This window comes from Pteropus medius, unplaced genomic scaffold (genome assembly GCF_902729225.1).
Source record: "Pteropus medius unplaced genomic scaffold, Ma_sr-lr_union100, whole genome shotgun sequence".
In the NCBI taxonomy this organism is placed as follows: domain Eukaryota; kingdom Metazoa; phylum Chordata; class Mammalia; order Chiroptera; family Pteropodidae; genus Pteropus; species Pteropus medius.
In genome coordinates this window covers 3443428-3458596 of record NW_024354502.1, presented here as the reverse complement: position 1 = coordinate 3458596, position 15169 = coordinate 3443428, and the positions used below count along the sequence as shown (strand labels likewise).

The 15169-nt window shown below is 36.7% G+C and overlaps 2 protein-coding genes across 20 annotated transcripts in view; one reads left to right on the top strand and one right to left on the bottom strand.

The window, feature by feature from the left end:
* The window catches only part of RNF139 (ring finger protein 139), a 40276-nt gene that overhangs the window by 11860 nt on the left and 13247 nt on the right, over positions 1–15169 (top strand). The window lies entirely within an intron of this gene.
* TATDN1 (TatD DNase domain containing 1) overlaps positions 429–15169 on the bottom strand; it is a 28071-nt gene continuing 13330 nt past the window's right edge. For all 19 annotated transcript variants that reach the window (XR_005650935.1, XM_039853969.1, XM_039853970.1 and 16 more), the window contains 6 exons: positions 12441–12526; positions 12315–12355; positions 10251–10327; positions 4800–4870; positions 3735–3861; positions 429–613 (listed from right to left, as the gene is read on the bottom strand). Coding sequence is in view for 18 of the 19 variants with exons in the window: in XM_039853969.1 (XP_039709903.1) it covers positions 511–613; positions 3735–3861; positions 4800–4870; positions 10251–10327; positions 12315–12355; positions 12441–12526 (505 nt within the window). In the remaining variant the exon portion in view is untranslated. The remainder of the gene's footprint in view (positions 614–3734; positions 3862–4799; positions 4871–10250; positions 10328–12314; positions 12356–12440; positions 12527–15169) is intronic.

The window sequence follows — 15169 nt, the reverse complement described above, 5'->3', positions numbered from 1 at the left end:
GAATGAAAGTGCAGATCAGAGAAAAACCACAGTTAATAAGGAAATAATTTGGACCAGAGGGAAAAGGCTATATGTGGAGTTTTTTATAAACTAAGGAAAAAGTAGGCTGCCAGAAGTGATTGAGATATTTTGAAAATTGAGAGTAACATTATAGTTGAGCTGGGTTATGTTTCAGAGATTGTGTGAGGTGAGAAATAGGCTTATATCAACTAAAATCTGGTAAAAACCAGAATTTTGATGTAAAAATCAGTATGTTAGCCATTCTGTCTTTGCATCATTGACATAAAATTGTCCTTTTGGACTTTTGAAAAGATGAGAGATTTCAATTGTTCTAAGCTAAAACATTAAGTGACATTAAAAAATCCTGATCTGTCTTTACGGATAAAAATGAGGGGGATGGTATATAGTCATATATAATACCTCTTAGGTAACTTCCAGAGAACTCCTTTATTGAAACATTGTTTTACCATGAAATTTTACATACATGGTGGAAAGTGGAAAACATACCAATTACATGTCAGGAAAAAATATTTTAATGGTGTTGTTATATAGCGTATTGGCTAATTCCAGAGGATCCTCATCTCTTACTGCTGACATTATCTCCAGTATTTGACTAAAACAAAACAAAAATAGATGGTTAAATTTCCAAGTACATATTCTGTTTTAAAGATATTTTACCTTTTTCCACATAAAGGAAGATACTGTATTAGCACCTTTAGTAAGTTTAAACAGATAATAAAATTTTCAGCAATATCAACAGAACAGTTTTAACTGCTAGGATATTTAATAGAGTAATTAGAGACAGATTTCTGGGAGTAGTTCTGCAGATAACTAGAGCCAAGAACCAATTTCAAATAAATGATAAAACCAGCCTATATTATGTGTATCACAATTAGGGAACTAACACAGTGTAAAGCGAGAGTCCTTTCAAAGTGGGTCATCACATATTCATTAATGGGTCACGATGAGCTTTTAAAAAATTTTAAAAAGTACACTGCACTTCGGAAAGTAGAGTTTCATGTTTATTTTTATATGTATGTCTGATACTACACAATGTAGGATACACTATGGGGTTAGCAAAATTTGAAAGCCACTGCTTAGAGAACTAGTGATAAAGGATGGCAAGGAGTTGCAATGCATGATCACTAACACGCTGACAGCAAAGGAAGTTGAAAAAGGTGTTGCCTTGGAACAATGTATGTTATGGGGGAGGGGCTCTCTTTTTCCCTGCAAGAGAGAATAGCCCCAGGTGTCAATCTTTCAGTTTCTCTGCCTAGAATGATATAATTATCAGTGTTTTCTAGCAATATTATAGAATATTTTTATACATGAATTAGAAAGTTTTAAAGTCAAACATTTAAATAGTCTCTGTCTTAAGCTTTTTGTTTCCTTTACAGTTTTTAAAATATAAACACCTAAAGGAATTAAGGATGAAGGTTAAAGATTAACTGGAACTTTTCTATTCTACAAAAGTTAACACAAAAGCCTTAATCTATATACTAAATTTTTGTTATCTGAGAGTCAAGATATGCTAAAAGCAAATCTGTTAACACTTAAATTGACACTGAAGATCCAATTTTCTTTGTAAACTACAGGATTTTCTATTAAGCACTTGGAACTGGAACTTACATGCATAATACTGTGCAAAATCAACGTGATTTCTGCTACCCATCTCCCTTCCACTCCTTTCTCCACACTGATCTGATGCCTGTTTACAGGTTTACAAAAAAAAAAAAGAACTGCTACTTCCCTGCTTTTAAAATCCTTTGGGTTCTGATGAGGTCTGAACTACTAAGGTTGGCACACAGAGGCCCTCACAATCAGACCTCACTCTGCCTCCCCGGACATATCACTTCCTCATGCATCCTACTTTCTGCCACACTAAAGTCACTGTTCCCCTGAAGCAGCCAAGCCCTTCTGCAGTCTGCCTTTGCTTTAAAAGGTGTTTGTCTTAGTCTGGCATGAATCCCAGTTTGTAAACAGTTGAAATGTCACCTTAGTTCTCTTATTTCCCCTCAAGGCAGGCAGTTGCTATGTCTGTGGTTCCAGTCACATATTCACACCTCTTAGAACAGCACTACCATCTGGGATTATTACACTTTTTATCTGCTTGTTTATCCAGAGGGCAGGGATCCTCCTCTGACTCGTTTAATGCCTTATCCAAAGTGCCTGATACAATGTACTAGTCATGTATGATGGATGAGGACAGCAGCTGTCTGTCTTGATTCTCATGTGTAGCCTCAGCTCCAAAATGTGTTTCAAGGAATTTATAAATCTAGAAGGAAAGATCTCTCTAGAAGTAAAACATATAACTGTTAATACATGGGAGTTTGATAAAAATGTAAGCAGGAATTTAAACTTTCTAATTAGTAATTAAATTAGACTAGAGGCCTGTGCATTTTTGAAATGTTTAAAATTTTCGGTTTGCAAATGCTGATCTTCTCAAGCTCTACCTATTCAGAACTACCTATTCATGATGGCAGCTGGGAATCAAGCTTTTCAAAAGTTTCAGTTCTTAACTGTGCATTTATAAACATCTTAAAGTTTTGCCTTGCAAATGTGTAGATAAAGTCAACAGCTATACTTAAAAGGCAGGATAGAAAACTGACTTGGATACACTGTTGGCAATTACTTCCTCTAGGCTGGCTGCTAAAAAATAAGTTTGTCTCTGAAGTCCTCTTACATCTCCAAAGAATTATTCAGAAATAACTGCCTCCTGACTAAAGTTGCAAGTACCTACATTTCATCAAAATGACAAAGTGATTCCTTACTAAGCAGAATTTACATATATTCCTCACTCTGTGGGTTTTAAAACACTGGGTTTAAAAGTCTTTGCCAACACTAGCATGTTAACAAAGGAACAGAATCTTTATTGTTTTTATAGAATAATTCACTTTTCTGCTGAATTTAGATCTGGCTTACTGAATACTTCTACCTGTTAACTACTAAAAAAAAAAAAAAGGTGCATATGGAAAGAATTATTACAACCTAAAAATAATTCAACATTTTTATGAATGTGATAAATATGTTCAATTGCTTGTATTATATAGTCTAGATTTAAATTATGTGCTTGTGTGCAAACATAAGAAATTAGATGTCCCCATTAAAATGATGTAACAGACTTCCTTAAAGTTATAATATGCTCTCCAGCTCCCTGACAGATGGATACCAGAATCCCTCTTTTCACATGAGCTATACGTTATAATGAAAAAATTCTGATTTTTTTTTAAGGAAATGTATTAAAGTTCTGTCCCTCCACCCCCCTTTTTTTTGGTTGGAAAGGAAATCCTCTCTAACATCCTTTTGGTTCAGAGGCTTCAAGAAATGTATTATTTCTTAGGTTTATTCAGGTTGTCAAATCATTTAAAAATGCAGATTTATTATTTAAAAGGTCTACTAAGACTGCATTTTTATAACCATCGGCAGGAAGGCTGCATGAGAACGGAACTTAAACCAGACAAGGGTGATTAAAAGCTTTAAGATCTTCTCCCTCTTCTACAATGACAAATGACCAAAACCTATACGTTCTCACTACTGCCATGCAGTTTTGGTACAGAGGTTATGAAAACAGCTGAAACAGCAAAGCAGGTGCAAATTCCTCTTAAATCGCTGCATTAAAATGGTGGCATCTGATCTGGACTTTACACACCTTTACTTGTCGTGAGTTCATTTTGTAAGTGGCATTTGGTGGTTGCTTTTAATGTTTCTGAAGGCCATGAAAACAAAATACTTACATTATATGGCAGGGTTCATTTCTGTCTTTTAAACAGTGCCCATTTTCCCACTTCTTTTTGGTAGGAAATGAAGTTTTTATAAATTTTGAACCAGCATGTGTACTTTTGACTCCACACCAAGGGGCATCTGGAGTTAGCAAAAAGAGAAGTCTCTTAAGAAATTTAACTTTTTAATGAACATTATCTGACTAATTATAACCTCGAAAATATAAGCCATGATTCAGCTTAAAACATGGCAAAAAGCAACAGAAAACAGTTCTAAGAAAAGCACAAGACAAAAAAAAATGTACAAATTCTTAAATGTTTTATAAGACTTTTTCTAACGTTGGTATATGACATGCCAAAGACCTAAGGCTAAAAGAAATACAGTTGTAACATGAAAACATTTAAGGGTAAACAAACCTATATATTGCTTCTACTGAATGTGAAATAGTGGCTCCAAGTACTGGGTCTATTCACTAACCCATTTTCTTAATTAAAAATAATAATTTACACATTTCATAAGCAGAGTACTTTTAATGAACTCATTTAGTTTTCACTACTCCCCAATGAAATAAATGTTTTTTTCCCCTAGAATGGCTGTCTTGACTTTACTAAAAAAGTCCATGTATATAAGAAGACCGAGTTCCAGATATCGATAAAAATTTTAGCTTTTAACCTGGTTTTGAGACAACAGATTAATTTTGAAAATTCTTAGACTAAACTAGTTTGATTTACATTTCTGCACTTTATTTTAAAAGTATTGTAGAATTAAGCCATTACAAAAAGATACTGTCTAAAAAAAATTCTGAATAGTTTTTGAGGTAAAATGCTTAGATAAGACTCCTTGTTTAATGAACTAGTCAAAACTACAACCTTCTTAGTTACTGACATCCACTGTTAAGTGCTTAGGCTTTGTCAAACTTCTAAATGCAAAAAAAATCACTTGCATAAATATTTTTCCATCAATTGATAACCTCCAAAGGTTTTCTGAAAAGTATAACTGTTAAGGTTGAATGTTTTAAAATATTCATTTTTCTCTCTTTTTTGGGATGGTTTCATATGAAAGTTCAAAAACAAACTTACCAGTCTCAATCATTAATTTTTCACTAGGTATTGACTTCAAAACTTCCAAATTAGCCTCGGTTTTCAGTGAGCTTAAAAAGATATATATAAAATTAAAAGGTGCATATAATGAAAGACAAATTTTTAATGTTATAAACTTGTCTAAAACAGTTCACAAAACTAACTCAAAATCCCAAAACAAACTTTGGCTGGCTACAAAGGCAGTATGCCTTTATTGGCACATTCCTATTGTTCAAAGTCTGTTTAAAAGAAAGGGTTTATTAGGCCATTGCTAGCAAGATAAAGACCAGATCCTGAGGCACTAAGTCTAAACCACCAGCAGCAGTGACACCCTGGAGTTGTTTTTATACACCAAGTAAGGCGGGGAGAAAGATGTAAGCTGTTTTGAAAGCATTTACGTTGTCCATAGATAAAGGTGTGGGCTCTGGCAGGGCACTGGGTCTGCAAGAAAGAAGTAGATACTCGCCTGCTGGACTGGCTGTGGGCAACAGATTAGAAAGTTTAAGCAACAGAGGCTCCTGGGTTCCATGGCGCCTGTATACTCTTTTAGATAATTGTGGAAATAGCCACCTAGAAGTTAATCCAAGATTCCAACAGACAAACAGGAATGTGGGCTGTCTTGTGAGCTGGCCCAGCAGTTGTTAACTGATTAACCCTTCTCTCTTCCTTCCACCCTCTGGCCTGCTTTAATTTAATGGAGGACATCTCAGAATTTTCTCCTTGTTACTATCCTTACAAAATCCAAATTAAGATCTATACCAACCAGATCCTGCCTTAAGAGGGGCACAGTATGCTTCTCTATCAGTGTAAGTAAAACTTAAAGAATTCATTTGCTCCTCTGAGTAATTTGCATAACTTGGAGTGGTGTGGTCTAAGCTTTCTCTTCTAGTTTCAACTGTCTTCCAGAAATCTACAGAACATTTCTCCATTAGCAAAACTAAAAAACCAAAATTCTTATATTCAGCCACCTTAATACCTGGTCAATATGAACATTTCCTAAAATATACTGACATGCTCAGTATTGAGGGGAAGCAGAGTTTGCCACCCTAAAATACGCCTTTTGGGGATACTGGTTATTTTAAAGAAAGATAGTTAAAACCTTTGACTTTTCCTCTGACTAAAAATTTATAGAGGGCCTGCTCTAGGAAGGAAGCTGTTAGCATAACTATAGTTTAAACTACGTGTGATGGAGAGGAACCTAGCAAGGCCCATCTGATCAAAGTGCTCTCTGTACCCCATGGTTAAAGAAGGCCCAGCAAACATTTACCGTTTGCTTTCCATCCCCCTGTGAATTGTCTTCCTCCCCTTTGATGTCCCAAACGACAAACAACCCTCTTTAGCTAAAGATGGCATAAGCCTTAAATGCCTCATCTATTTTCTGGTCTCATATTCTTATGGAACCCCCATATATACATATATAATAAATTTGACTATTTTTCTCCTGTTAGTCTCATGTTAATTTGATTATATAGTCCATACAGAACTTAGAAGGGTAGAAAGAAAATTAATTTTCCACCCCCACGGTTTGGACACTAAGTTTTCACTAAATTACCAAATTGCTTATTTTTGATCTCATGAAATGTCTGCCTGACTTAGTCTTTTCTAACATGCATTCCATGTTTGTAAAAAGTGATCTAAATACAGAAATATATACTACCAGAGGAAATATTTTTAATCAAAGCCAGTATGTTTAATAAGGTTTGTCATTTAAGGAAAAACAACTGTCTGATTCTGTAGTCAAGTTTAAAACTTGCTCATTTTCTTTTGGGAAAAAGTTGTAATTTAATCTTCAGAAACCAAAGATTTCATCATTAATAGCATAAACTAGATTAAATTATTATTCCACAAAGACTCAGATTAAGACAATTGAATTTCAAAATAAATATAGAAATATTGACTTTGATTAGTTAAATGACTAACCCATTAATTCTACGTCAATGTAAAAGGAAAAAAAGCTAAGTCTTTATAAACTCTGATAAATTATAAGATAATTTAGAAATATCTAAGACAATTCAAGTGGATGGGATAAAGGCCTTTTACCCCCTTCTCTTGAAAAACATCCCAAAATAACAAGGAAATAAAAAACTTTTTTGATAAAACTAGAAGACATTTCTAACCCTTAATCAAAATACATAAAGCAGAAAGTAGATGGAGAAATGAAAACCTATGTTTTTGTGCTAAGTGACTTAAGTGCTATGTGCCTGCAGAGAGAGATCCTGAAGACAAACCAACTCACCCAAGAAAGTTCTAGGAACTGGAAGAACTAGGTACCTTAGAAAGGCTGGGACAGGCGGGAGACTGAATGGGGGATTGTTTGAAAAGTCAGAGCAAGGAGAAGATGGGACACCCGGATTACTTATGATGAACCGGGGCAGAGATGGTTACTTTTGCCCCTACCCAAGGGAAGGAAGGAGAGGGAGGTGTACGGTCTTGGAGAATTTAAATCAGAGACTGGACTGGAGAACAAGCAGCACAGAGGAGCAACGCACAGGGCAAAGGAGAGCCTGCTTACCGAACAGTGGCTCCCCTCCAGCCCCACCCCGCTTGGGAACACAGGCACACTGATGAACTCCCGCCCCACTTGTCCAGCAGGGATCAGAGGAGTCTAGAGAAACTGGACCAGCCCAGAGGGAGATCTCTTGACAAGCTGACATTTAGGAGTCCCTGGTGAGAATGCTGGCCACCTGACTGGATGGGCTAGCTCACTGCTGAGTAGAGCTTCCAAACAACTTTCCCCTCACCCTCTCTTTAACTGTTTAAATATACAGGGAAGAAATGCCTGACATTTGAGGAAAGACTTCACCATGATAGAGACCAAAACAAAACAGGAACAAAGAACTTGGGAAATAAAAGCATTTTTCGGCAAACAAAATAACTGTAATTCAAATATTTAGAGAGATGAGATCAGTCAGATTAGCTTATGGTAGAAAAAACAGCTTTCAGAGGCTGAAGTTTCATAAAACAAAGCACTTTTTGAGAACAGGGAAAAAAACAAATAGAAATTGTAGAATAAAAAAATAAGATCGGAGTATCAGTCTAGGAGGTCCACAGAACAGAAAAAAAAAAAACCCAGAAAATTTCCCAAGACTGACAGAAGCCTCTGGGTGGAAGGGGCCAGTAGACAGCACACAGCAAATGACCAAAAACACCATCGAAACACCTCTGTGAAATCTGACAATACAGGGATAAAGAACCAAAATCTTCCATAGGGAAAAACAAAAAAACAAAAAATGAGGTCACAGAGAAAGGACTGGGGATCAGGACGGCAACTGACAGCATTAGAACCTAGAAAGAGAACAGTGTAAATCCTCAGCGAAATGATTTCTAATCTAGAATTTTACTCCCAGAAAAAATATCAAGCGGAAGTTTTTGTTTCTGTTTTTTAAATCCTCTAACTTACGTAGGCAAACTTTTTAAGAGGGAAAGGGTAGAATAAATTCCTTTTCAAACGTGTTCCATCAAAACAAACCAAGGCAGAATACATGAGATCTAAAAATAGGAGGTTATCACAGAAAAGACACTAGTTCAAACTGAAGCAGAAAGATGGAAGGGTCTGGAACGAATGGAACTATCAGATTATCCAGGCATGTTTCTTCATAGAAAAACAGAGAAAGGCATTTTACAGAACTGTTGGAAAGTATGAGGAGGCTTAAATTTTTGAAGCAAGCCAAGTAAATAAAAGTATGAGGGAAGTTACTCCAGGATAATAAAAAGTGGCACACTGCATGTTCAGGGGTCAACAATATACAGACACAATAATGAAAACACTGAATATGCAAATAACCAAAAATTCTGAAATAACTACATCGAGAGGACTTTGGAGGATACTGCAGGTCGGGGGAACAGTATGGGATATATGAACTTAAATGCTCACATACCTTAATGAGAATAAAGGGAATGAATTAAGAATAGCAATGCATATTATTTACAAATATAGTAATAAATAGCAATGTGGTTGCCCCTGGAAAAGTTGACTTAGGGGTAGAGTCACTGGGGAGACCAGACACGCTGGGGAGACTGTTTATAAGTCCTTAGTAACTGGACTTGCTAATCCATATGCATGTATCTCTTTGCATATTAGTTTATAAATTAAATAATTTAAAATATGGAAGACACATCTAAGACATTTAAACAAGTCTGAACTCTATAGCAATAGGTAATTTCATGATTCTATTTTCCTAAGATTTTAATAACATAATTTTATTATATTTTAGTAATTACTGCTAATTTTAATAGAATGAAATGCTAAAGAGGAAGAGCAATCTTATACTATTTTGCAATTTATTTAATGAGCTACACTGACATCCTGTAAGAAGACAGTGGTGGAGGCTCACCAAATTTGAAAGAAGATGAAGCTACACTGGGTGTATGAGGTTTCGGTGTGGTGTGACAGCAGGAAGGTCACTGAGTGAGAAGCCAGAGGGCACAGGTTCTCAAACCGAAACCGAAGGTCCTTATGACTGACCGGTTTTAAGTCTCAGCTGTAGAAATCATGTCTCCCTCTGCCCGCCCCTCAGAGGCCTGGCCTTTCCCCGGAGAGTCAGCAACCCTGAGTCAGTGGAAGATGGCTGGTCTCCGGGACCTGACTGATGGTCACAGGGTTGGACCTCTGGTGGGTGAAAGATAACATCTTGACCTAAGTTATATTTCATTCCTGAGCTCTACGGTGGAAAGACCCCCCTGGCTATTTTCCCATGAGACGGGGCAGAGTAACGCCACAAAAGACCTCAGAACTGTCCTCCAGACCTGAAGAAATGACTCGTTACTGTTAGCTCGCCTCTGACCAATCAGTATCCAACATGACCCCGAACCTCTAACACACACTGTCTTGTGATTTTGCCCCATAGAATCTGTAACCAACACATCAGGTCTTAAGAGCACTGGCTTATTTGTGTCTCCGGGCTTGGTGCCATTTCCTTAAATAAACCTCTGCTTTCTTTGCTGCAACCTCCTGTTCGGGTCTCATTTGGCTTTGATACACACAGGCAAAACAAACCCCCTGATTTCGGTAACAACCCTTTGAGTTACTTTATACCTGTTTCTTAGCTTCTCCAATATTGTTACTTGGCCTACAGAGATGTCTGAGATGATTCTGTCACAGTATGACCCCTCCCCCATGCTCAGACATCGCTGTGTATATATGTATAAGCAATGCTGTAAACACGTTTTAAAGGGATAAAATCACCTGAAAGTAAACTGTACTGCTAGAGAAAGCTAGCTGCTGAGCTCAACCCAAAACTTTCCATCATTAGAGCACAGGGTAGTAGTTTTTAATATTTGAACTTTAACTTGCAATAGTTTAATTTCTTACATAAATAATTACTGAAATTCTCAGGCTAAGATCATAAAATACAAACTTTAATAAAAATAAATTTAGACCATTGTCAGCGATTCACTGTAAAACAATTTAAGAAATCTGCCTAATATAAAATTAAAAAAACAAGAACCTACCAACCATTAAATCCTATATAGAGATCCAAGTCAATCAAAGCAGCTGCTGCTTCCTTGGTACCATCGAATGAATGCACCTAAGGATATACGGATATGATTTTATTATAATTACTCTTTAAAATTCTAAATAACATTAATAAGATTTTCTAAGCAAAAATACAGAAGCATTAGGGTTTCTGGACCACAAGTTTTCAAATGTGGTGGACCCTAGAATTTTTATTTTCAAATCATTTTCACAATTAAAATCTCCAATGATGCAACGCAAGAAGGAATTAGTTGCCTGCCTAAAATGTTTGTCTTGGTGGCGGGACACCTCTGCACCAGCACTACTGCAGGTATACATCACAGGATGTCTTTTTAGGGTGGGGCTGGAGTCAGGGGCCACATTCTTAGGCAACACATGAGAAGTTAGAAATGCTACAAAACTATTTAAAATATATTTTTAAATGTTCAATTTTTCTGTTAGAGGATACTTTTTACTAGAAGAGAAATTACTTTTAAGAGGGGAGTTTTAAGACGATTTATAAAAAGGTTGGGAGAATGTTGCTAAAAAAATGTAAATTGTTATAGTCAATAATATCATTTCAGCAGGCAAAAAAAAAATTGAGATGTGCTTCTCCTTCAAAGACATAGGGTTAAGGCACAGTTTTCAGTTTGGATGTATTTATGCAATCAAAACCAATATGTAACGATAATCCTCTTTAAAGACACAAAACAGTAATGTCACATTGAGTCCAAAGAGTCTGACTACACTAAGGATAACGTGTTTCTCAACAAGAAAGAAAACTGTATTTTATTACATAGCTGCCCCAAAGGGTTTATTTTTTCTTTCAGCATTTCCAGCTGACTAGAAAACATGGCCTCCAACAATGTCAAAATAGTTTTAAATGTGACTCCTCATAAACCATTTCATAAAATTAGTTATTCTTTATTTGGCACTCTTCTTAATAAAAGTCAAACATTTAAGTTGGATTTGTTGTTGCTGTTGTTAATTTTTTAAAACTGTTACAGAATCATCCAAGTAAATTCTTTTTTAGAAATAAAGCAAATGGGCTGAGAGGTAGAGCCTGAAGGTTCTAAGTGCCACCAGTAACCCAAGGGCATTAATGAAAGCCGCTCTCAATTCTCAAGAACTGTTCCTAAAGGATGAATTATAGGGTCAGGAAACTACAGATAAAAATATGCACAGTAACATTAACCCCACAGCATGCAGAAAACATGCACATCATTAGCAAATATGAAACATGAGGCAGAGGCTAAAAATTGAGAATATATATGAAACGGTCAAAGCAACGCAGTATGGATATGTAATTAGCGCATGGTGCTTTTCCTCTCCTTAGCTGGCATAGTATAAGCATGTGGTTTTACATACCTAGACAGTAGTGGTTTTTTTTTGTTTTTTTGGCTGGAAACCAGTGAATCTCTCCTGAAATTATGTATGAAAATTTATATTATCTGACCACTTTTCTGAGGCAGATTTTCAAAGGAGTCCATGATCCAAAAAAGATGAAAAATCACTGCTCTAGATACCTGAGTTAAGTAGTAAGCAGGTAATCCTTATGAGAAATGTCTCAAGACCAATGACTGAAATGACCATACAGAGGAAGTGTTTAGAGCAGAAGCAAATTAGAGAAAGGAAAATGACTCTCTAGATCAGAGTGATAATGAATACAGTTCACAAGAAATGAAGACGGCAAACCTGAAATGAATGTTAAAATATTTTAAAATATTAAAATTACATTTTGTACGAAATTAAGAATGGCTGATAGAAGAGGCAGAGAAATAATTTCATACTGGCAAAATGTACATTCAGGGGTTTTCTTATGAACAGAATTCTGTACTCATTCCTGTATTCTGAACAAAGTAACTGCAATTAAAATAGTGTGATTTATGTTTGTACCACATCTGGCCTACAGAATCAACAGTAAATAAATTCATGTGTCCTTCAAATAATGAGAAGAACCTTAATAATTCTATTGCTGACATTTGAATTAATTTATAGGCAAACCATAATAACCAAGATGCTTTTGTGCAGCATATATTAAAAACAGCTTTTATACTTACTACTCCGCCTACACACCGATCTCTGTTTCTTTTCATTATGTCTGTGAATTAAAAACAAAGAACTTTTAACAAATAGCTTGATTTTGGCAAAACTCCTACATTCTAAATATTTTAACTTTAACTTACCCAAAAATTCAGCATGTGCATTTCGACAATGAAGAAACATTGGTAATTTTGTTTGTTCTGACAGTTCAAACTGTTTTTCAAAATATCTGCATAATGCAAAAATAAGATTTCTGTGTTAAAATTTTTATCTTTGCATGAGAAAAATAATTATGCCAAATGATTTTTTTAAAGGAATTTTATTCTCTAGATATTATAGGACATAAATAGTAAATTCAGACATTTAAAAATACATTAGGTTTAGCTGAAGGCTTTTATAACGCACAATGTCTGGAAAGGGACACTTCATTTTTGGGGATTACAGAATTATTCTGAAATGTTTTTTATTTTGAAGTACTGGGTAAATTAGGTAGCACTTTACTGCTGATCGCTGGAGAAGCTATTGTTGCAGGAAGCGACACCCGACGGGAACCTGGATGCTCAGACAACTCCTTTAGAGGAAGGAATTTATGGACGGCCGAGAGTGTCAACAGACCCAAAGCACCATCTTCCCTTGGTTAGATTCTTAACAGCTTATGTACCCTCGCAGTGTCCATGCAAGGGGAGCGTGTTTCCTTTGTCTGAGGTCTCACGTGTGCCTCATGATTCAGGATGGGAGGGGGAGCTTCGGGTCGGGGGCTGTAAAGGGGAATTTCCAGACCACTGGTCTTACAGGTCATCTGTCCTGCGACCTTGACATTATCAGCATTGATTCTCAAACAGAGAGATGGGACATTGAGGCTATAAGTAGGAAGCAACACTTATCAATGCCGGCACCTGCTCGGCGGATTCCTAGCCAAAGGCTAAGCCTTGATTGTAACAAGCAGTTTTACACAGTCTTGTTATTCCTACAGCTACAGAGATAAGGAAGGACATTATTAGTTGGTTGGCAAGCCATGAATCAACAGATGTGAGCTGGAGAGTCCTTGAGGTGGGGGAGGTAGCTGTGGGAAAACATGTTAGCTGGAGAGTTCTGGAAGCGGGGAGAGGCCAGTTAGGAATGGGCTTTAACTGGCTGAGTTGGTCAATCCTGTAAGCCTGTTCCTTTGCATTTTTTAGATGCCTCTTTTCCTCTCTTACTATCGGGTATAAGTGTAGCGGTACGGGGGAATCTCCTCTAATTATGTTTAACTAGTTTTCCAACCAAATCCCAGCAAACGAAGCAGACCCCTTCCATAAGCTGTGGGGCCACTCCTCTGCCACCTGTGTTGGTGGTGCAAAATACACAGCCAGCGCCTTGCCTTGAGAGCTGGCTGGGTACCATCAGGAGGTGACAACTCAGTCAGAGGCCAGGCAGAGTTTTATACTCAGTGTTTTCTCTGTGCTGTTGTACGAGAAATTACTACCACTGAGCAAGAAGGATTCCTTAAAAACAATACAGTGAGCACAAAAATGGAAATACTCTATTTTCAGAAAAACAAAAATTACATGATAGAATGGCAGCCCTGAATATTTTAGAATACTTTCATAGAAAGGTTTTTCAAATGCCACATGCCATTATCTCATCTGATCCCCAAAATAATCCTAGCAAGGCACAAGAGCTGGTGTCAGGGGTGGTAGGTCCTTATCCAAGATCATGACACACATGGCAAACAAGGAACCAGAACTTCAGTGGTCTAATTCCCAGTCCCAGCCAACACGACCGAAAGCTGTGGCATTTCAGACTCGTCCTGGTCCCACAGAACAATGACAACATCCAGAGGATATACTGGGGTGGGGGGTCTGCACATTTGTCTGTTTCTCATTGTAATGGTGCTCCTCGTTCTTATTGAGGGTCAAGCAGTTTTCAGTGAAACCAGGACTTACAGACAATAGGTGTCTTGCTTTCTAAGGGATTTACCTCTTCTAGGCCCCTTAATTTGGGGGAACAATTTCTGTATTTAACTTAAATCTCTTTTGCAATATTTTCCTGTATCTTGTCGCCTGAAGTGCAGAACAGCTATTCTCCTGGTGTGCTGCCCTGCACTCCTGAAAATGCTAAATGTTAAAACCAGAAAGAGAAATACACTTCTTAAAGAAACAGTCTTCCTAAAATTGGTGGTCTGTCTGTATCACCCAATGTTCAAGATTTTATTTTTTATTTTTAAAAATTTTTAAATTAATAAAATTTTTTTATTAAGTTTGTTGGGATAACATTGGTTAATACAATTATATAATTTTCAGGTGTACATTATAATTTGACATCTATATATTCTATTGTGTGTTCACCGCCCCAATGTTCAGGTTTTTAAACCACCTTTTCAGATTCTGCTGGGCTACAATAAGCAAAAATATTTTAGTTAAAGTGCTGAAATTTCATAGTGTAAGAAATAAGCTAACATTTGGAAGAAAAAAAATTTTAATCATTATTACTAGTTACTACTTCCATAACCTCTAAATTCAAATGTCAGAAAGTGAATGTGCTCAGCCATTATCTAAACTTTACTATGTCTCTGGCTTCTGACTGCAGAGCCGGCGGTATTCTCCACGTTCCGTGTTCTCCCCTCTAAACTGAAAATTTTTTTCATGGCACGATTTTATGTATGAAGCCACATGACCAAGCTGCATTTACAGAATCTAATGACCAGCTTGGAAACTGGCCTGCTGTCGCAGAGCAGGCAAAAGTACAATTTATGAAAATAACAGATGCTCAAGGGACGCGTCTACAGAATTTGGAAAGAAAGGCCCATGTGCTCAAGCTAGACAGGAAGCCGTGTGCTGAAAAATGATTCCTTGGGATTCAAACAGCGGCCAACTGGTGCTTAACGCCAAAT